This window comes from Apus apus, chromosome 2, assembly GCF_020740795.1.
Source record: "Apus apus isolate bApuApu2 chromosome 2, bApuApu2.pri.cur, whole genome shotgun sequence".
Classification (NCBI taxonomy): Eukaryota; Metazoa; Chordata; class Aves; order Apodiformes; family Apodidae; genus Apus; species Apus apus.
In genome coordinates this window covers 152,644,453-152,668,024 of record NC_067283.1, presented here as the reverse complement: position 1 = coordinate 152,668,024, position 23,572 = coordinate 152,644,453, and the positions used below count along the sequence as shown (strand labels likewise).

Sequence of the window (23,572 nt, the reverse complement as noted above, 5' to 3'; positions counted from 1 at the left end):
GCTTGGAAGAGCCCAGCGCAGCGCCAGAAAGATGGTGAAGGGAGTGGAACATCTCCCTGATGAGGAAAGGCTGAGGGAGCTGGGTGTCTTGAGCTTGGAGGAGACTGAGGGGTGACCTCATCAATGTTTACAAATATGTTAAGGGCGAGTGTCAGGAGGATGGAGTCAGGCTTTGTTCAGTGATGTCCAGTGACAGGGCAATGGGTGCAAACTGGAGCATAGGAGGTTCCATGTGAATATCAGAAAAACCTTTCCTGTGAGAGTGACAGAGCCCTGGGACAGGCTGCCCAGAGAGGTTGTGGAGTCTCCTTCTCTGGAGACATTCAAACCCACCTGGACACCTTCCTGTGTGATGTGCTCTGGGTGATCCTGCTCTGGCAGGGGGGTTGGACTGGATGGTCTTTCCAGGTCCCTCCCAACCCCTCAGATTCTGTGTGACCCTGTGATCACTGACTTGACAGTTTCACAAAGCGCGTCGCTTCGAAACCAACCCCTAGCGTAGCAAACTCATGAGGTCAGCACCCTTTTTACCAGGCTGTATTCCTACTGAACTCACTAACCGCCATCCTACGACTATCACTAACACCGGGAGCGAGAAACAACCCTACCTTCCCCTCACGACGCTCCCGCCAAAAAACCTCCCTCCCTCCCTCCTTCCCTCCCTCCTCCCGCCCGCCCCTGCGCGGAGCCGCTGCCGTCAGTTCCGCCCGGCCCGCCCGCAGCCGCGGGGCCGGTTCCCGCCCCGCCTGCCCGTTCCCCTGTCCCGCATCGCCCACCCCTCAGCCCCGCACCGCCCACCCCTCAGCCCCGCACCGGCCCCTCAGGCGGCCGCTCCGCCGCCCTTTCCTCCCCCAGACCTTCCTCCCCCCTTCCTCTGGGCTCGCCTCTTGTTTTTTGTTTTCGCGGCGATTTCTTAACCTCCCTCCGAAATCCTGCGCCGGGGATCTGCCGGGGCTTAAGAGGGGGAAAGAGGGGAGAGAAACCCTCAGACCTCCCGCCCTCGGGACAGCGGGGACCGAGCCGGGACAGGAGCAGGTTTGGGGACGCGGGGAGCGGGTTCTGCATTTGCTGTCAGGAGTTGGGAGCAGCCCCTCAGAGAGCGGCCGGTGCTGCCACCTGTGCTCCCGGGGCTCTTCCTTTTCCTCCTCCTGCTCGCTTGCAACCCGAGGGGTGGCAGCCTGAAGCTGTGCTGCCGTCCTCTGCTTGGGTTGGGTTGCTCTCCGGTGGGTTTGGTTTGCGGTAGGGTGTGTGTTTCAGAGGGTGCTTTGGAGCTGGAATCCACCCCACAGGTCTGCGTGGTCCGGGAGGTTTCAGGAGGAGATGCCAGAGCTTGAAATACTTGCATCTTCAAAACAGCTGCAGGACAGTAATCCATTTTAGAGAGCACGGGGGAGAAGGAAGTACAGTTTTTAAAGTATAAAAGTAGGAAACATTTCTTGGTCCTTCTGATGAACCTGCATGTGTTTTGAGAAAATAGTGACTTCACTTTTTCTCTGCCTGGCCCTGTGTGAGCCCCCACAGCTCTGCCAGGTTGGGTCACTCCGAGGTAGTGTCGGTGTGCCTCCCACCTCACAAGGCTCTCCGTCTTTCCCCAAGGTGTGGAGACGGACTGGAGAGTCTCCAAGGACGTCTCTTCTGAGGTGGTTCCTTGGCCAGCAGTTCCTCCTCTGCCCCAGGTGTTGGCTTGCCTAGCGAATGGGAAACAGTTTCCATTGGGGAAAAAAAAAAGACGAGTTTGCCTTGCCTGGTGTTTGATTAAAGACACGCCTTGTGAACTGTGTAATTGTCAGTAAGGCTGCCTGACTGAAGGTTTAGTGGAACCGTGAAGGTGTTAGTACTGCAGCACGTGCAGGGTGCAGAAGGGTTTAGCATCTAAGTCCTGGTTTGATTCAGCAACCCCAAGTACCTCCGAGTGTTGAACAGTAACAGATGTTTTTCTTTCCCTAGCCTGCAGTCGGTGCAAAATGAGTGTTCCTGACTACATGCAGTGTGCCGAGGACCACCAGACCCTCCTGGTTGTGGTTCAGCCCATTGGCATTGTACCTGAAGAGAGCTTTTTCAGGATCTACAAGAGGATTTCTGCAGTGAGTCAGGTTAACGTCCGCGACTCCCAGCGCGTGCTGTACATCCGCTACAGGCACCACTACCCCCCAGAGAACAACGAGTGGGGGGATTTTCAGACACACCGGAAAGTTGTGGGGCTGATAACTATTACAGACTGTCCTTCTGCCAAGGAATGGCCTCAGACTTTTGAAAAATTCCATCTTCAGAAGGAGATGTATGGTTCCACTCTCTACGATTCCCGGTTGTTTGTTTTCGGGCTTCAAGGGGAGATTGCGGAGCAGCCCCGCACGGATGTGGCCTTTTATCCCAGTTATGATGAATGTGAAACTGTGGAGAAGAGAATAGAAGATTTTATCGAGTCCCTCTTCATAGTGCTGGAGTCGAAGAGGCTTGACAGAGCCACTGATAAGTCTGGAGACAAGATCCCACTCCTCTGCGTTCCTTTTGAGAAGAAGGATTTTGTAGGTCTGGACACTGATAGTAGGTAAGCAGCTATTTTTGTCAGTTCCCAGGTCTGGCAAAAACATACATAGCAATTACTGGCCTGCAGAATAAGCCTATTAGAAAGGACAGAGTGTACTTTGGTACAGCAAAGATCATTCCCCTGTCTTATTGTGCATGTCTGCTGCAATTTAAGCTAACTTCATTTCTAATCTTAGGATATTCGATGTTTTGAGTTTATGTAAATTTGATTTATAAGGCTAATCAAATGGCAGGAAGGAGTCACAGGAGAAGTTAGGGAAAGACTTTTTGCTGGAAACCTTCAAATGGTTTGTAGATACACAGTATTAATGAAGAAATTCAAGCTAACATCAATGAAAAATAACTGTATACTATGTTGAGTAATGCTTAACTAATCCTTACTGTGTTTTTTTTCCCCTAAGCCTCTATATACTTCTTCATCCTATCAAACAGTTAAGCATTTATTTGGGTGACTTAAGTCCAGCATCTTTCCCTGTCTTTTCTTCCTGTGTAATTATTTTATATTTTTGACCTGTCTTGTTTTGCTGCCATTCTTCTCACAACTGTCCTCTTTTGTTTCATGTAAGTTACAGTTTTGGGTTGTTTTTTTTTTTTTTCTCCCCCGAAATCTTTTCTAATCATGTGCATTCTCAGCTGTCAGACTGGCTGCAGGCAGGTGCAAAATCTGTTTGACTCTGCTGTTTGCAGTCAAATCCAAAGGATGGAAGCAACCCTCTTGTTTTGGAAAAGACAGAGCTCTGGAAGCCTAGCCAAAATACATAATATGAATGGGAATAGTATCTTTCACGTCTGTCTTGCACTCTTAGAAATGTCAGCAGTGGTTCTTGTGTATGAAAGCTCAGAGGTGTCCAGGCAGGATTATTCAGAGCTGTCCAGGGCAGGTTTATGAAGCCTTCTGCTCATGTTTATCAGCTAATTAGTCCTAGCCTTAGAATCTCTATATAAGAATGTGTTATATTGGAAAAAAAGTATTCAAAGCTTGTAATTAGTTTGAAGACCTCCATTCAATTATTACTGGTTACTTAAAGGACCAACAGTACCTTTCTCCCCTGGTGCTCCTGGTGCTCTTTGCTGGTGAGCAGCTGAATGTGTTCTGACTTTCTTAACCCACATTGTTCCCTAGCCAAGCTACTCTTCCCATGTTCTGGTTAGTCCCTGCACCATTCAGCTTTCACGACCTCTATAAATGATTATGTTACTGGTTTTGTACTCTGCATAGGTGGTGCAGTTTTGTAGACTAGTTGAGCCTTTTTAGAATCTTGGATTTAATTACTCAGTTTGGATGAATTTTGGTTAAGCGCCATCACCAAAGCTTCCTGTGCCAGTTAGCTGAAAAAAGGACAAGTTTTGGCCAAGAATCTCAAATTCAGAGTGTATCATACTGTTCAACTCTGTCATCTAAACAGCATGCTTCCAAGTTGTACTTCAGAAGTTAGTTCCTGACATAAATTACTTATTCATGAGCAGTGGCTGTGTTGCAGGTAGTGGCTAAATATTTCCTGTCAAATTCTGGACCGGTGGGGAGGTCAAATAACAGGCAGTATGTTTGTCCACACATATCCCAGGAGGTATTTAGTGCTGTTGCACTGAAGATTGAAACAGATTTAGCATGATGCTTGACTTTTTTGCAAAATGGCAGGTGTATGACCCTGGTTCTGTAAATATATGGGTTTAATATGAAGTTAATCACTGGTTCAGACATGCATACAACCTGCCTGGGTGGTTTGAATACCAAATAATTTTTCAGTATGTCTAGATCAGTGGGTATAGTTTAAATGTTTGCTGCATTTAACTGCTCAAAGAAAGGCTGCTAAATATTCTAATCTTGCCTCTGTCAGTTCAATAGTAAGAAAGTATTTCAGCTTTTTGCGGTGGAGTTAGTATGTCTGATTGTTTTAAAACTTAGGGTTTGTATGAGAATAGCATAAGCAGGCTGAATTAAAAGATCTTTATGTTCAGTTTAGTGTTCTCCATGCCTGAGGAAATACTCTAAATGCCTGGACTTTTTATACCATCTCACCTAAAGGTCAGAAAAGGAGTTGTCCTTGATTGAGTTAGAAATACCTGTGCACAGAGTACCTGAGCTGCTCTGCATGGGGACCTTTCTAGGCACCTTTGCTGTAGCAGGATGCATCCTGCTTCTGTGTTCTGGGTAGCAGAAATTCATGAAACGTGGCTGAACTAAGATCAGTTTATTAAACTAACACGTGCTCTCAAGCCCAGGTCTTTAGAAATGAAATGACAGTATACTGTATATTTTTTTTTACATGGGTTTCAAGACAAGATTTTAATTGCAGCATGTTCTCTTCTGCACTGCTGGATTCCCTAATTAAGGAGAAAGCATTGCGTTAATGTCCTAGCAAGGACCTTCCATGGAGTTCAGTTCCTGTTTTTACAAGATGCAACGTTGTACAATTCTGCTCAGGGAGGGGTAAAGGTTGTCTGAATGCAGAGAGTGCATATTAGAACTTCTGGTAGAATAACCTTTGCTGCTTTTGAGTCTGTCAGCATGATGAGTTTAAATTTAGAAAAAGATGATATTGAGATATTTAGGGAAATGAAATAACTTTTTCTGGTATAGGTGGAAATTTCTAAAGGGAAAGAACTTCCCCTTAATATTTTTTTATATACCCTCCATCCCTTTAAAAATGTATATAATGTATGTTGGCCTTCCAGTCTGTGCAGCTAGCTGGTTAAAAACCACAAATACTCTATATTGAATAGAGAGCAGAAAAGGCACACTCTGTGCTTACAACATGTCTTTGCTGCTGTAGTTGCAGATGTGTACTTAGACTACATGAGCATTTATTTCTCTGTAATTTCTAAAATTAAAGTTCAATTTCAGTGTGTAGCAAAGGTCCCATTAAATGTAGAGTGTATCTGTAACCTAGAGCTAATGGACTGGGTTAATACATCGAGGGAAAACAAGTTAAGAAGTTACGTGGGACATAGTAATTATAATCACATGATTGGAAGAATAATTAAAACTACTTACCTTTTTTTTTTGCATCCTAAAAGACTTTTCTAAGAGCAATTTATTGTAAAATATTAAGGTTAATACTTAATTTTATGATCAGGACTAGACATACAGAACTGATCTCTCTCATCTAGTTAGTAAGATTAGCATTAATTTAGTTGCATAATAACTGCAACATGATTGCCTTCTTTTAAGATGCAGGTGTTCTTAATTTAGGAAGATGGATTGTTATGCTGCATCTCAAATAAAACAATTCTCTGACAAAGTGGAGCTGATCTTTGTCTTTTGCAAATTGCTTGTGTAATGAGCAGAAGAGACAACATTCCCAGGACTCCTAGAGAGATGACAATATACACACAACTGCTGTATTTGTGTAGAAGAATTTTTTTTTGCTGGTAGAAAAAACTTTATGTATGAAAAATAGTGGGTTAAGTCCTAATAAGTTTTGAAGAAGGATTGTCTGCTGAAGTAGAAGTTGTAGGCCTGGGAGTCTGACCTTGGTTTAATTCCTAGAGCACTCGGCCTACCAGTGATATGGGCAAATCTGTTTATTTTCCTTTATGTTTCTTCATCTGTGAATTAGGCAGAATATTTGTGTGGTCTCAGGGCTGCTGAGGTAAATTGAACAAGTTTCTGACATCAGTTGCACTTGATAGTTACTTGATTGAAGAAGGTGGAAATGCATGTTCTCATGATGATGCAAAGGTGCTACAAACCTGAAACTAGGAAACATACTTGCCAGAAATCCTATTTGTTTATTTTTTTCTTCTATTTCATTTTGGTTTTCAGCTAAGAAAAATAAACATACTAATGTATGATTGTAAATTTACATGGATAAGCTCATTTTAATGTTGTTTACACCAGTTTGTGTCTTAGTTTCTTTTTTAATACTGGTAAGGCATCCATTTAACACTATGGAGTGATGAGTAAGAAGGGCTGTATTTATAGATGTGTCTTTCTCTACACAGTAGATGGGATTTGTTCACTGTTTTATCAAAGTTTATATCTCTATCTGTATGTGGCTGTTAATTTTATTTCTGTTTTCTGTCTTTCTAATTTTTGTTTTGTTTTGTTCCTTTCTTTCCCCCCCCCCCCACTTCTTCACTCATACTGCCCTGTGAGTTTGTTGTTGGGTCTAAAAAGGTAGGCTGTGATTGTGTATCTTTAAAAGTAGTTAGCTTTCTTCCATGTACTGCCTTTCCACTCTGCCTTCATTGCCTATTTTAGTGTTGCTTTTTTTTTCTATTTATTTTTTCTTTTCAGTACACACAAAAATAATTGCTGCCTGGAGCCTTACTGCTGTGGTTGACCCCTTTTGGCACATTTGGCAATTATATTTGGTAGCAATGCTGAATTTTTTTGTAGGACACACATAATTTGCTTAGGTGGCTGCTGGCCTCTGGAATTTGCTTTGTTTTTTCAACTCCAAAGCCATGAACCTGTTGCTGCCTGTGTTTGGTTTCCAAATTCAAAAGTTCTGGCAGTCGATCAAATGCCATGTCTGTGTCTTTTAAGTCTGGATAATGTTATGACTGGTGATATCCATAGTTCTGCATGCTAAATGGAATTAGTGGAATTTTACGGACATTTTTGTTGAAGCATTTTGCATGAATACTTTTGCAAATTCATTTTGCATGTTTCTTGGTTTGAAACGTTGAGGATCCAGAAATTCCTTCAAACCTGTTGCTGGATTGTTTGTAGTGAAAGTAAATTCTGTCTTGAAATACAATATTGTTGCTCTGAATTTTCCACAAAATTACTGTGGGATCCTAGAAAAGAGTTGGGGATGAAGGGATAAAGCACGTGTCCTGTATAGCAAATAAGGTAGACATGGGACTGGGGTTGAGTAATGCTTTTTGGTTCCTGGAACAGGTTTATTGTCCTCCAGTTTGAAGTAGTAGTAGTGGTCACTGATGGCAATGATCATGGTTTTTATTCTGAAGAAAATACGAAGAGCCTGTTAGGTACCAAATTAATACAAGTAACTTTAGAGAATTACATTTTAAATCAGTTTTGTTGTCAACTGTACGTGTACATGTGTTGAGGAGAGGACCTTCTGAAGAGGAGTTTGGATGACTGACTCTATGGAGCAGTTCATGTGGTCCTACATTTTGTGGCATTGACTTTCTCAAGGATATTTCTGGAAGGGGTTTTTGGTGTGTCTTTGAAGCTTCATGTCTTAAATTATATTCTAAAGGAAAAATAGAAACAACTCTTAGCAGGAGGGCATTGTAAGGAGAGAACCTAGAAAAACATTGTCACTTTATCCTAGAAGAAGTAGCAGTTAATTTATGTGGACTTCCTGTCATCAGAGAGATTAGGATTAAGCAGTAGAGACCTGAAATAATTAAACAGTGTTTTAATAAAAATATAAATTAAGGTATCTATAAGCTTCTCACTTTCAGCTTGGTGGCCAGATCCTTCAGGTAAAGCTGCAAATCAAAACTAGCTAGGTATTAAAAAGAATAATCATAATTTTATGCTGAGATATGTATGTGTGATTTTTTTCCAATGAAACTTGCACCCCAGTATGCATTGGAGAAATCATCAGTCACTCAGACATTCTTTTAACAACCTGATATTATAGATAATAGAATTTTTTTCAAAACAGTCTTCGCAAATAGGAAGTAATTTAAGTTTTGCTGTCTCTGGAGAATGGTTTTCTTTTCAATGAAGTCTTTGTCTTTTCTCTTTCTGGATCTACTTGCAATAATGGGCAAAAAGGAAAAAAAAAGGGAAAAAAGAAGCCTGACTTCATTGTAGTTAATTGTGAGCACTAAATTAATACAGAGTTTATACATTTGTATCTGTCAAACTGTCTCTATAATTAGTGAGAATGTATTTTCCAAGAGGTTGAGGAAGTCTTGCAGGGACTGTAGGAGATAGTTCCTCTCCTGGCACCATGTGTAAGAGCCTAAAAGTAGGTGGAATGAATTCAGTCTTGGAATAATTATTAGTAAATTTCTTAATCATCAGGTATAAATTCTGTTTGTTCTTACAAGAACACTTATCTTTTAGAAATCATCCTTATTTATAAACAATGTTTGTTGATGTCTAAGTGAATAAATGCATTTAAACTTTGCATATATTGAAACATGCAGAAATCTTCAGTGAAGCTAAGCATTGGTTAGAAAGAGCTGTTAGTGAGGTGTTCCAGAAATGGGTAGACATGGTGTTTCAAAAGATGGTTTAGTGGTTGTGGGTTTTTGGATGGATGGTTGGATTTGATGATCTTGAAGGTCTTTTCCAACCTTGATGATTCTATGATTCTGAATGATTCCGGTATTAGGATCGGATTTAGGAATCTGGTACCATCTCTTTTCCTTTTGCTGTTTGACTCATATTTATGAACTCAAATCTTATTCAATCTGGAAAATCTGGGAAAAAACACTTAAAACCTACAGTTTTGAGAGAATAAAAGATGGAATTTGTCCATAAACATAAAGACTACTTGAAAATGTAGAGAGAGGAAATTTGAAGTGTTTTCATCAATAAAAGGAATTACAGGTGGGTAAGGAAACAATGATTCTCCAATTCCACCATTTGTTCTGTGTAAAATAAGTTAAAAAGTTAAAATAATATTTATAATCTTAATTTCATTCTTGAATGCAGAGATTAAAATCTGACTTGCAAACAGTTTATATTCTCCTATACAATACTGATTCAAGATTACAAAGCAACTTTTGATTGTGGTATTTGTCTACAACCCAAAGCTCAGATTGAAAAATTCATGCAGAGCAGCTTTAGTTTTCAGTTGTTTTGTTTTTGTGAAAGGATCTGTGAAGAGCATGCTCATTGAACAATAAAAGATAAGAAATATTGAATTTTTTTTTTACATGCCTGAATGATAAAGAACAACAGTCATCTTGTATTTAGTTTCATTTAATGTTATCTTCACATCAATTGTGAACATGATGTGGAAGATCATAAAAGTTGGAACATTTCTCTGTAGGAGTTACTAGTGACTTTTTAAATGGAAAGGAGCAATAGCAGACATGCTTCTTCTCTCCTTTTATAATTTCCAGTTTTTCTTATAAACAGCAACACTGGTTCTGATTGCTTTTCTATTTAATTTTTATAAGGACATTGTATGTACTTCCTTATAGCTTCTCTTTCAAATTTCTGACCTTCATCCATAGAAATGTTACTTTCTCTTCATCTTCTTGATGAACAATTCCTTTCTTCTGAACCAACTACAAGGAATAAGAAACCAGTTGGTAGCTGAGTGCAGTGAATGCTTTGACTTGGTGCAGAAAAACCTCAAACAAACCCAACCCAAAGCAAGAACCTCAAAAGCAAACAAACCAGTATCGTGTAATTGTTTTTATTTTTACCATTTCTCCTTGCCTTTCTGCCTTAAAATCTGAAGGAAATTAATTTATATGCTTATTCTTGCCCTTATACTTCATATGTTTTGTCTCTCTTTTACTTTTTTCCTCCACATTACAGACTTGATGAAGACAGTCTGTTCAGATGTATGAAGAGATAGTATTTCAGTTGCACTTGAATTTATCTCTGGGGTTCTCTGGGAAGTTCTTTGCTGGGAAAAAAACCCACCACCCCAAACCCCATTTCATTCCATAATCATGGCATTTCCTCATATATCTAAGACTGGTATAAGAATTCAGCATCTGGAGAATACATGTTACCCTATTTATTGATTACATATATATTTTAAAGATGCTAGGTTCAAATATACTAGGTAATTTTAAAAAAAGTTACTCTGTTGGACTTCATTTAATGGAAAGAATATCACCACCTATGTTAAAAGCTAAAGGTGTAGAGTGATGACAGTCAATCCAAGGTAGTTTCTCGTGGTTTTGGAAACATCATTTTTGCAGATAAATGAGTCAAATATCTAAATTACTGTTTACTTTTTCTCTTATCAAACAATTTTATAAAATAGAGCAAGGACATTCTTCCTAGGGAATACTTTTGCAGGAGGGAGAACAGGCATCTCAGCATTGTGCTGAACTGTGGCTTAAATCATGAGCTACTTTCCAAGTTTAGTGTGTCTCTCTTTGCATTTGTTACATTTCTTTGTCTGCAACTTAGTAAAAAAAACCTATAATTAAGGTTAGTGCCTTTATCACATGGGATTGTGCCCGAGTTGGAATTTCAGCTGTCCCAAAGTGTCTGCCAAGTGTTTTCAGTAGGGCTTCCTTGGCCATTAATTTTGTTTGGGACAGGAAAGAACTTTACCATTTATTTTAGTATGGAAAAAAAGGAGTAGCAAGAGAAACCCTGTTAGTTCTTTTCTGAAGGGATAGTGGTCTTTCACCAGCTGACCCTTTAAAAGAAAAGTGTACCTGTTTCAGCACAATTCTGCATAGATAGCACCTGGAGATCTCCAGGGAATTGGGCAGAGCTTTGGGGTTGGCAGGAGCACGATGTTGGACAGCAGGCAAGGGCTGTGCTCTGCAGCAGGCAGGAGCTGGCTGCATTGGCAGGCTGACTGTGTGGGGTGCAGGCAGCCCCCAGGCAGAACTTGCTATCAGAGGAGCTGGTGGGCACTGGGGACTGCAAAGGCTGCACCTGCTGCCTGCTGGGGGAAGGGTGGAAGCCCCACCTGTGCAAGGTGTTCTATGGTGGGGTCACTCAGGCAGTGGGTGGAGGAGCTGCAGGAACTTGGCAGGTTGGGCTGTGTTAGGGAGGATCAACAAGAAACAGGGTATTGAGACTTTGCAAGAAGTACCAGTGCCCCGTGGCACTGACCTGCAGAGACTACTGGATGAAGAGCTTCAACCATGAGCAACAGCACCTTGGAGCAGGAGGTGCTCAAGGTCTCTGATAATCCACAGGAAAAGGAGATGACTTTACTCTCCTTCCTGCCAGCCAGCAACTGATATGAAGGTTTGGCAGAGGACAGACAGACCCATGAGCAACATTGACAGGGAGAAGCCACAGCAGCAGTGTGCAGTAAAAGCTGCAAAGGGACATGGCGAGTGCTAGTGGTGGGGGAGAAGGCACTGAGACACCTCTCTACTGTCATAGTAGTCATGGTAGCTTTGCTGCTTGCCAGGAGCCAGGGCCTGGGAAGTCACAAGGAGACAACCGCTGGAGATGGTTAAAAGCATTGACTGCTGTTGGCTTCTTCTTTTCCCTGTGAGAACCAATGCCATGGTAAAGCCAAACATGAGCAAGATAGGACCTCAGAGCTCTGGGGGCACAAATAAAAAAAGTACAGGTGCCCAAGTGATCTCCTCCTTTGTCTTGCCAGCCAGAGACAGGGGTGCATGCAGATGTGAATGCATCATGCTGGTCAATACCTGGCTTTGTGGTTGGTGTTGGCACCAGGGCTTTGGTTTCAATGATTGTGGGTAGGTTTTCAATGAATACAGCCTACTGGGGAGAGATAGGATCCACCTTCCAAAAAGAGGCAGGAGAATCTTTACTAGCAGAGTTACTGATTTTGTGAATTGTGCTTGAACTAGCAAACTTGGGGTGGTAGTGTCCAAAACTGTGACACCTGCATATTCATAAGCTACAGGGTAGATGAGTGCAGCTACAAGAGTAGTTAGGAATGCTCCCCAACCCTCTCCAAAGGCAGGAATCCTAAGTTCAGCCACCTTGAATGCATGTTTACCAACACAAGTAGTCTGGGCAATGAAAAGGAGCAACTGAAGTTCTGTGCCCAGTCTGAGAGCTATGATGTCATAGCAACCACTGAAACATGGTGAGAATACTCACAAGCCTGGAAGACCACAATGGATGGCTACAAACTCTTTCAGATAGATAGAAAGGGAGAAGAGGGGATTGAGTTGCACTTCATGTGAAAGAGAAATTTGAATGTATGGAGCTGAGCAGTGGAGACCATGAAAGTTCTATTGAGCGCCTTTAGATCAAGATGAGAGGCATCATCACCAAGGGCCATCTTATGTCAGATATCTGTTACCAACCTCCCTATCAGGTTGACAAGGCTGATGAAGCCTTACTTTCAGCTCCTTAAGGAAGTCTTGAGCCAACACAACTGGCTCATCATGTGTGACTTCAATTACACGGACATTTGTTGGGCAAGCAGCACAGCAGTGCACAGATTGTCCATCCATTTCCTGGAATGCACTGAGGACTGCTCCCTGCTATAGATACTGGACCTGCCAACTAGGAATGGGGCAGTGCTAGATTTACAGCTCACAAACCAAAAAGACTTGACAACATAACTACAGTGGTAGCCTTGGACACTGGGACAACAACATCGTTGATTTTATGATCCTGCTGGAAACATTGAAGACCAGTAGCAGGACAAAGACCCTGGGTTTTGGAAGAGTCATCTTCAATATGCTCAGGGCCCATATGTGAGGGATTCCATGGGAAACATCCATGGATGGCAAAGGAGCTTGTGAATCCTGGGAGTTATTCAAGAACAGCCTCCTGGAAGTGCAAGATCAGTCCATTTCCTACCAATGGAAAAGAAGAAAGTAGAACAAGAGACCACCGTGGCCTAACAGTGAGCTTCTGTGCATTCTTAAAAGTAAAAAAGCAGCATACCAGCTATGGAAAGGGAACCAAAAACCCGTTAGGACTACAAGAACCTTGCTTTGGAGCTTCTCAAGATGCAACTGGACAGGGTGCTAGATAATCTTATCTAGGCTCCCTTTGCCATAAAAGGTTGGATCTAAGTGATCTTTTGAGGTCCCTTCCAACCTGGACAATTCTGTGATTCTGTTTAATTTGTGACAAGGGTATTAAAGTGCTCTGAAGTGCAGGCTTTTAACTTTGTACCTTAATCTGCATAATTGCTACATAGCCTGTATGGTTTAAAGATCATCTAGTTCCAACCCCCCTGCATGGGCAGGGACACCTCCCAGTAGGTCAGGTTGCTCAGAGCCCCATCCAGTGTGGCCTTCAACATTTCCAGGGATGGGGCATCCACAGTTTCCCTGGGCAACCTGTGCCAGGGTCTCACCACCCTCACACTAAAGAATTCCTTCCTAATGTCTAACCTAAATCTCCCCTCTTCCAGGTTTAATCCGTTGCCGCTTGTCGTCTCACTACAAGCCTTTGTAAAAAGCCCCTCCCCAGCTTTCCTGTAGCCCCTTCAGGCACTGGAAGGTGCTCTTAGGTCTCCCTGGAGCCTTCTCTTCTCCAGGCTGAACACCCCAGCTCTCTCAGCCTGTCTCCAGAGCAGAGCTGCTCCAGCCCTCTAATCATAAAACACATGATGCACTGCTTTTTCTTTTTTTTTTTTTTCAATATATCATCAAACTGTTGGTTCTTTAGCATATTATGCTGGTTAGAATCCACACTCAGTGTTTGCTCAGAGAAACAGAGTAAATTAACATTGATTGATAAGGAGGAAAAAAAACCCCTTGACCTTGGGTGCTTATTCCCTCAAGTAAGCATTTCCTGTAAATAAGTGTAAATGGTACCTTTTGTTTTGCAGACACTATAAGAAGCGTTGTCAGGGCCGGATGCGGAAGCACGTTGGGGACCTGTGCTTACAAGCTGGCATGTTGCAAGACTCCTTGGTGCATTATCACATGGCAGTGGAACTTCTGCGCTCTGTGAACGACTTCCTGTGGCTTGGAGGTAGGAGTAAGGGAATCAAATAACCAGTTTGGAAATCGAACTATGTTCTGTGACTTCCCTTCTGTATTGTGAAAAGTTGGAAGCATAGTGTGGGAGATCATGTCCAGAGGTCTTGTGCAAGTCAAAACAACCACTGTTTTTCCTTTGTCACTGAGCTTATCATCTCACAGGAGGCAGAGAGGTTGCTGAGGACTGATTTAAACTTTGTGCATCAATGTGTACTGTTCCCAGTCACCTTCTTGACCTCTGTGTGCTTGGAAATGGCTTCCAGAAGAATTTCCATATAGCCTTTCCAGGGAGCTGAGGTTGATCTGCCTGTAGACCTCTGGTACTTCCTTCTTAAAGAAGGGTATGATGTTTCTTTTGTTGAGTTATTAGAAAGCTCCTTCAACTGGCATGACCTGTTGGAGCTGATAAGAGCATGGTCTCACATTGGCCAGCTCTCTTGGTATCCATGGGTGCATCTTACCTGGTTTTGTCAATTTGTATTCAATTTTTGAAGTGATTTGTATGTGTGTCTGCCTTTACTGTGGCTAGTACCTCCTCCTGTGGCTAGTGCCTCCTCCTACAGATTCTGCTAAAAGGCTTGGAGACCTGGGAGGTCTGAGGGTAAACCTTAGCAATGAAAACAGAGATGAAAAGGACATAAATAGACTTTACAACATGATACTTCACTTCCTGCAAGTATCTATAATAATCTGTTGGCTTTTTCCTTTTCTCTACAGCTGCTCTTGAGGGGTTGTGCTCAGCCTCAGTCATCTACCATTATCCAGGTGGTACTGGAGGTAAAGTTGGATCTCGCAGGGCACAAGGAGGTTCTCTTTCTGCTGAGGCAGGCAACAGGCACAGGCCAGGTAAGGATGGGATTTGGGTTTGCCACCACTGAACATTTGAAAATTTCCTCCCTACTTTCCAACTAACCTTCACCCCTGGACTGATCTGTTGGCTCTGATCAGGTTATTTGGGTTCAGCTGATTGTCCCTGTTCCTCTGAGCTCCTGTGTGTTTGTAGAGATGAGCCTTTTGAACACATATCCTAGCACTTGCTACACAGTGTTAAGGTTCCTGAAAGTTTCTGTGGCTCCCAGGTGGTGGCCAGGGTAGTGAAATGTGTTGGTGATTATAAGCTAGATGAGCCTTTGGTCCAACCCAGCACTGGTATATCTGTGTATATAAATATATATATATGGACACACTAGGGATGTACTCAGGTTTTTACACAGAAGCTGTGTTTAAGTGCTGGTGTTAAGTACTCTTGTGTACGTGTGATCAGAATTAATTCCTTCTTCTAAAAAACCCTCAAACTACCCTCCCATCTTTACTCAGCTATAAGTCACAATCTAGTAAACACCTGCTTTGTGTTATGTTAATTACAAACTTTGTGTGTCGACACCAGATGATTGTGATAGTAAAATGGCCTTATTTCAGGAGGTAATCCTAGTTTTTCATATAACATCTAGTCATTAAAGTCTGCTGTTGGTCTCATGACCTATGAGTTCATTTTATGTTGACTGTTATAGTTAATTTCACACAGTTACTGACCTTTTGTCCACTTTTCAACAGATATTTAGCAGCAGATGTTGCATTCTGTTTGTAATGGGTACTCCTTGTTACTAAAGAAGGTAACAAACATGTCACAGCTATCAGAATAATTGAATTAAAAATATATTGGGCTATATTATTGCTGCTTCTCTGTGTAATTCAAAGTCCTGTTTGCAAACTTGTTAGTGTGGTCATGTTTTAAACATGTTTTAGTTTCATATGACAGGAGTTTTCAAAGGACTTTTGTGTGAAGAAAACCTGATGACAGGTTTCTTTTGTCATCTCTTCTAGATGGAAATGTTACTTCATGGTCCATCAGATACTGTTCCCTGACTCTAGTTATGATCTCCTAATGTTTTGAGGTCTGAGCTGCTGAACTCAGTCCAACCAAACAGCTGTTGTGATGTCTTTTTCCTACAAGGTTTTCTGAAAGTTTCAGTGCCTTTTTTAGACTCTGCAGTGCCTTTAATTTAAAATCTTTTCGAATTGCACCTTAGTTTGTAATCTACATCGTTACAATTAGTTTTGTGAGGATAGCATTTAATCTGGGGAAGAATTCCCGTGTTACCTGTCTGTAGGGTAAGGCCAGGAATAAAACGGATTTCCAAATCCTGTGCAAAGCAAGAAATGCCATACTTGGAATTGACATTCAAGTTGTGCCTGCCTCTGAAGCGTGTGGGTGTGAGAGTTACCTTTATTGCTTCCTGCTGTGCCTGGAATTGCACCTCTTCTTGTCACTGTCTTTCAGCCTTCACAGGACACAGTTTCTTGGTACCGCTTTTGTGCCCAGACCTGGTCAAGAGAAACAACTTCCTCCTGTCACTTTCACCATTTGGCATTTTTAGGCTAGAGCAAAGGACCTGACTGCTCAAAAATGATTGTGATGTCTGCTTTATAGAAACATCTTTGGAAAGAGAAGCATTTACATCGTCTCTCTTGGTGTAACACAGAGCGCAAGCTTCAGAGGGCAGTGTTAAAGGGTGGGGTTTTTTTTTAGTGTTGTTTTTATTTTTTACCTACTAAGCAGAATTGTAATATATTTAATTGCTGTCTGTAACCATCAGAAGTCTGTTTTTTTGTTGGTGTATCTTTCAACCTCTTTTGAAATTCCTTTGGTAGGAATAGTTCATTCAGAAGAGAATTAGTTGATAATACAGTTATTTAAAGTACTCGTCTGGTGGAAAGAGAGATGGGATCTTGTCTGCTTCAAAGACAAGTTTCTTCCTTGGCTACCTCCATAAGCCCTTGGACTACAGTGTCTTGGTGATCGTGAAAAGGGAGCTTTGATTTTTTAAAGAGATGTGACTTCTCATGTTCTTAAAACCTTTTGTTTGTGGGGTAAGAGCTTTAGGCTTTGTCCCCTGGAACAGCCAGATTTGTCTCTGCAGCCTGCAGTGAAAGAGAAGGTCTTGAGTTGCTTAGCTCCTGTTGGCAGGGGACCTGGCCATGGTCTATTTGCTCAGTGATTTGTATGTTGAATGAGCTGGCTTTAGCTTGCTTTATGCCTAGCTTACTGGCTCTTCTGAGTTTCTCTGTGTTTTATTTGTTTGAAATACTAAGCTCTTAATTTTGTCACCTGACCCTTCCTCTTTCCCCAAGCAGAATCAGGACACCTGAGTGAAGTGTTGGAGGATCCTTCTCATCTAGCTCTAAGTCCCTGCTTCACTAGTCTGGGGTCTGAGCAAATCAGCTAAAGGGAGATCCAGTCTTGCTCATAAAGCAATTGTTTTTGATTGCTCAACAATTTTATTGCCATGTTAATAAAAGTTTAGATCAACAAAGCGTTGCATATCTAAAAGCCCAACTTTGCAATATTCTTGGCAACTATTTAATGTGGGTAGTCTGGCTTGTTGCATTTGAATGACTCAATTGGTGAGAAAATTTGATGGGGTGAAATGAATAGCAATTGAAAGGGATACAATTATTTGAAAATGTTATTCTGGAGTGTTGTGTAGATTAGATGAGCTCCCACAGGAGATCTAAGTACTGTAGGACCTGATATTAAAATATAGTAAGTGGACTGTGACAGAAACTTGCCAACAAGAATAAAGAAAAAGGAGAAAAAGGAGATGGCTTTCAATTCTACACTGAAAATTCTTCAGTTCTTCTTGATATGTCTTAGAATTCATTGCAAGTTTATGGAATTTTCACAGTTATTTTTTTAACAAAATGAAATTAAATATATGGTGACTACTTGAATTCTGATTGGTAGTCATTCAAAATAGCAATGATGATCCTAATAAATCTTGTAATTTTGTTCAAGCCTGATGTTATAAAACATTGTAAGAGCTTTTTTTTCTTGGCTATATTTAAGGCTGAAAAAAAAATCATTTTTGTTCCTCCTTTTAGGGGCACAAGAAGTTCTCATTGATCCAGGTACATTATTTTCATGCATGTTTCCAAAGTCTTCTCTTTTATTACTTGCATATGTTTTGCATTTGTATAGATAGTTACTGCCACTTGCCAAAGCTGGTACTGATTCCTGATGCTCCAGTTTTGGCTCTAAATCATGAGGAAGCAAAGAGACTGGAGGGCAGCTGGCACAAAATAAATTAAATAGTTTCATGATTGTGTCCCTGTAAAATCTAATCAAGGTTGTTTCTTCTGATGACTAGTGAGGATGTAAATTTTTTTCTTCTAACTGACAAAATAATTGAATTTGAATGTTCTCATGCGGTCTTGTTCTGTCAAGGCACTCTTTCAGTCATCACTAACACAAATTTTGCACTTAACCTCCAAAGTTCTTAAAGTGTTAATCTGCAGACATGCTTGGTGTGATTCTTTAAGGTTGATAAACATATAAAAAAGATGCTTTAGCATTTTGAGCATGTAAAATAACACAATTCTGAACAGGCAGAGGGAGTAGAAAGTAGTTTTTAACTATTGAGAGTTTAGTTCAGCTTTGAAACACAAAGATTTTTTTGCCATTTTATTAGAGAAACCTCTTGGAGGAATAAAGTACTGTATAATCCTATGGATTAAGTAACATATAAAAAGGCATAGAGCCTTGGCAAGCCTTTGCTGTACGTTTTCAATTTTATTTTGTTAACTTTGCAATAAAATTAAGTTTTAGAAATAAAATTTCTGTCTTCTTTGCAATACCCCAGATTTCCGTGGCTTCTGTTCAGGTTCTTATCCCTTGTCTATGTAAAGATTCTTTCTGTCTCTCACCTTTCTTATATAAAAAAAAATCAATTTCTTACTGTTTTGTCTGAGCTTCAGGTAATTATTTTTTTAATGTGAAAGGCTCAGATTTGATGGCCTTTGTAACACCAAGTGTAGCACTTGGTTTTCTATTATCAGACATAGGGAAGAGAAGTATTTATTTTGAATGACTGGAGGAGAAGGGCACTGTTGTAATAATTAGTTTATAAAAAAGGCACTTTTTTTCTTAGGTGTGCTCTAGAAATAAAATTTTTAAGTAAAACAAAGAATAATACAAAGATTAAAATTGCATATTCAGATGTGGCCATAACCTAATTTTAGCAATCTGATATTTAATTCATAGTCTAACTATTCAGATAATTGTAAAAGATGGTGAATATATCTGGTTTTTACTAAATTAAAGATTATTTTCTGTTTGCTGATTTATGATTGAATCAATTTTTCATTTGTACTCTTTAAAATAGCATAGTAAAACAGAATCAGTGTTTTATAGGTAGGACATGATTTCTTTCTAGGTAGGGCAAATATTCTTTGTGTATGTGTTGCTCAAACCTGCAGCACATCTTAATTTTCTACTTAGATATTTAGCATTTGCTAAAGGTCTTTCTGCTCATTTCTTACCCTTTTCTGTTCCAGGTGCACTGACTTCCAATGGTATAAATGCAGACACCAGTGCTGAGATAGGACGTGCCAAGAACTGCCTTAGCCCTGAAGACATCATAGATAAATATAAAGAAGCCATTTCTTACTATGGCAAGGTAATCCTACTGACTTTTTGTAGAATCACAGAATGGTTTGGGTTGGAAGGGACCTTAAGGATCATCTAGTTCCAACCCCCCTGAATGGGCAGGGACACCTCCCACTAGACCAGGTTGCTCCAAGCCCCATCCAACCTGGCTTTGAACACTTCCAGGGATGGACCCTGGGCAACCTGTTGCAATGTCTCACCACCTTCACACTAAAGAATTTCTTCCTAATGTCTCACCTCAGTCTCCTCTCTTACAGTTTTAATTCATACCCCCTTGTCCCCTCACTCCAAGCCCTTGTGAAAAGCCCCTCCCCAGCCTTCCTGTAGCCCCTTCAGGCACTGGAAGGTGCTCTGAGGTCTCCTTGGAGCCTTCTCTTCTCCAGGCTGAACAACCCCGAGATGCTTTTGCTGCAGCTTCCTGTACTATATAGTGTGTTTTGTAACTAGTGGAAAAGGCAAAATTGATTATTTGTTTATCATGACAGAGCAGTTTTAGGTGATGAAGAATTACTGCAAAACTGATTTTTGCTTATGAGCCTAATGACAGTGTCTTTTTTGTGGACACACCACCCGTAACTGCTGTTTATATGAGGTTATCCAAAATGATACTAATATTGCCAACTTTTCTCCTCATCTGAACTCTCAGACTGAAGCTGTGCTGTGTCTCAAAATCCGAAAAGTGAGTGGAGAGGCTGAGAACTGTTGTTCTGCATAGTAACATTTTAGATGACACCTTAATTTTCACCTGGGCCTATGTTGATAATTTAACACTTTAATTACTAGTTTAAGGAATTGCTACATTTGGGAATCTCTGACAGCTGATTTATGTATTTAGCAAAAATACTTATCAAATCTACCAGGCATAATACTTCAATATTCTTTTAATTTCTCTCTCCAAGTACAAGAATGCTGGGGTAATTGAACTGGAAGCCTGTGTGAAGGCTGTGAGAGTCCTTGCAATACAGAAAAGGAGCATGGAAGCCTCTGAGTTTCTTCAGAATGCAGTTTATATCAACCTCCGTCAGGTCAGTGCAGAAAGTCCAGTTTTCCTCTTCTCACTTGAGAGATAATGCTTAATTGTCAAAGTTACTCAATTCAGGAGACTCCAGTTTATTTTCTGTATCAATACCTCCTCACTAGGACTCGACTTCTGAGGTTTTTCATATCTGTGAGTCTGGTTTAAAAGGTCTTCAGAGTTTATTTAAAAACATGAGGACTTAGTTTGAGATTAAAGACTCTAATGTTTATATTCCCTTGTGAAGAAAAGAATCCCATTGTTGTTGTTAATGGAGAAGCCACTTGAGCACATGCAGGCCATCCTGGGAGCTGCACACACACCACCTGAGTCTTCCCTGCAGGACTGGAGTGCCTTTGCAGTGGGTGACTCCAGAGAGCTCATGGGTGCCCCTTTCAGTCCCTTTCACAAACACATTCTCACTCTTAAGTGCTTCTTTTTTTCCTTAGGTTTGGCCCTAGGTTTCCTGTAGCAGACTCTGAAAGTATCAAATCTTTTTATATATAAAAAAATTATTTATCCAGATGGTACAGCAGAAAAATGGCTCAAGCTGCTGCCTCCAAACAAAGAAATCCCTGGGCTGTTGCAGCCTTGGAATCTGTGCACCTGCCTATCAAGAGTGATATTGGTAGTCACTGATTTTTAAAAATTAAAAAAGTCCAATATTAATAGTTTGGGTTGGGTCTTTTCCACTGAATCTTCTGCTGTACCTTGTGTACCTGATGATCACTTGTTAATTTCATTATGTCAGCTATAGCTGCTACTACTGTGATGCCACTGGAGAAATTCAGTATGTGGTTACTTTAAAAAAACAACAGCAAAGGGAGACCTTGACAATATAGATTATTTGGGCATTGAGGCCACTGTTGAGTTGTGAACCAGCCTTTTCCTTTATTGATTTCAGTCAAGTATGACATTCATCTAGCTCCTAAATATCTACTTCCTTTTTTCATTTTCCTGGGTGGAAACATTTCTAGAAAGCATTATTAGGATAATTATGAGTAAGATAATTTTTTCAGTGTTGGGGAGTGTTTTCTTCAGAAATATTGGTATGGCTGGGAATTATATTTACAGCTCTTCAGGATGTATTTTATGTAACATAGAAGCAGGTAATAGTTATGTTTATCATTTGGCCTAACACAAAGCAGAAGTCATCCTGTGATAGGTTAGGGAAACAAACTGTAGGACAGTGTGTTTTTTTTTCTTGCAGGTAGATAGAACATCAGGACAACCAGTATTCAATGGCAGAAAAAAAGCACCTCCCAGGATAAAGCTTATGCCTTTGATAAACAGGAAAACTACTTTCTTTCCATATATTCAATCTCTTACCCAGTCTAGTAACATGTAATTGGTGTTTTCTGATATGGGGGAGCTACAGGGTAATAAGGCTTGTCTTTGCATCCAGTTATGAGGAATACAGTGTAAGATCCAATTACAAAGGAAGTGAGATAATAGAATTTTAATATAGTAAGTTTTTTTCTAAAAAAAACCCCAACAACAAACAAGTAAAAAGCTACCCTCTAGAAAGTTTGTCAAAAAAGCCTGTGACAAAAGCTGGCTCAGTTGCTTGGATAGTGAACTACAGCCTGTACAGGTGCAATTGCTAACTTGGCTTGTTATAGCAGTTAAATGAAAAATAACCAGATGGAAAAGATAATCACAGAATGGTTTGGTTGGAAGGGACCTTAAAGATCATCCAGTTCCAACCCCCCTGCCATGGGCAGGGACACCTCCCACCAGCCCAGGCTGCTCCAAGCCCCATCCAACCTGCCCTTCAACACTGCCAGGGATGGGGCAGCCACAACCTCTCTGGGCAACCTGTGCTTCAGGTGTTGGCTGTTTTGCAGCCACTTTGTAGGCCTTAAGCTTTTATGAATTTGAAAGGTCAGGAAATACGTGTTTGAGTGCTGCACTAGTGGCTTGGGGAATGCCTGCTGCAGACTTCCAAGAGTTAATTGCTTGGGAAATCTGTGTGGGTTTTTTTTCTTCTTTTCCTTTTTGAATCCCTCAGTGGTACCACATTAAGTATTTGTGCTGTAGAAAAACTCACTTTTTAAAATCTTTGTGGTGAAAAACCAGTTCCTGCAGCTGCATAAAATATTTGAGTAACTTTTCTGATGATCATTAAGCAGTAAGTTAGGAAGTAGTATTAAGAATTTACTCAGATATGATAAAAATAAGACTTTCTGAGAATCTCTTGCCTCTCTGCTAGTAGTTCCAATTATTAGTAAGCACTGATGTATACATAAATAGAACAGCCTTACCTTTTCTCATCTTAAATATTCAGTTTCCATACATGTGTGAACATTGGCAGTGTTATGTATTTGAGCTTTTGATAGTTTTTAAGCTTTCCTAACTGTGTGATCAAATGCTCATGGTCATTTCAACTCTGCTGCCATATTTTTAATCTCATGCTAACTTCGAAAAAATGGCACAAATAGAAAAAAGGGGAAAATAAAAAGGTGGAGCAGTTTTCTTTCTGTTGGAGTAGGTAACCTTAGTTTGACACCTTGTGTTCTTTCTGAACGGCAGCATTTGGGTATTCTGATAAAGTGGTTTGGAATTGTTTTGTGTTTTCTTTTTGTGTCTCATATTCTTTCTGGCTGCATTGATTCCTGGAAATTTTCAGCTTGGTACAATTGCCTTTTTGCATCTCCTGTTCCAGGGATTGTTTTTTTTTATATGGATGGGCAGTATTTTTGCAACAACCTTGTGTTGTCAATTCTGAAGGATATATATAGCACCTCCAGCTTCAAAAGCTGCCTGAAACTTCCCAAAATGATTTGCTAGGTTATCTGTCTGTGTCTCTTCGTATCCTGAGGTACTGAGATTGGAACTGTCAGATAAGGTCGTGGTGCCTTGTGAAGACTCCAGAATGCTTTGAAGTTTCTCATATCCCTGTGTACAGAATCAGAAGTGACTTCTGAAAAAAGATCATTTTTTTCTAATTACGTTAGGATTTAAGTGATTGAGATGTTTTGAAGCTTCATTTATAAGACCTATATCTATAAAAGTTAAACACTGTGGCTACCATCTACTCTTGAGTTTCC

General features: G+C 40.7%; 1 protein-coding gene across 2 annotated transcripts in view; it reads left to right on the top strand.

The window, feature by feature from the left end:
* The first annotated feature begins 805 nt into the window (after positions 1-805).
* Positions 806-23,572, top strand: part of TRAPPC9 (trafficking protein particle complex subunit 9) — a 485,651-nt gene continuing 462,884 nt past the window's right edge. Inside the window, exons 1-7 of one of the 2 annotated variants that reach the window (XM_051612451.1) lie at positions 806-1,035; positions 1,948-2,548; positions 13,908-14,053; positions 14,779-14,907; positions 17,944-17,970; positions 19,396-19,517; positions 20,407-20,532. In XM_051612451.1, coding sequence (XP_051468411.1) covers positions 1,965-2,548; positions 13,908-14,053; positions 14,779-14,907; positions 17,944-17,970; positions 19,396-19,517; positions 20,407-20,532 — 1,134 coding nt within the window. In that variant the 5' untranslated portion in view covers positions 806-1,035; positions 1,948-1,964. The remainder of the gene's footprint in view (positions 1,036-1,947; positions 2,549-13,907; positions 14,054-14,778; positions 14,908-17,943; positions 17,971-19,395; positions 19,518-20,406; positions 20,533-23,572) is intronic. The other variant, XM_051612453.1, reaches the window with a different exon arrangement.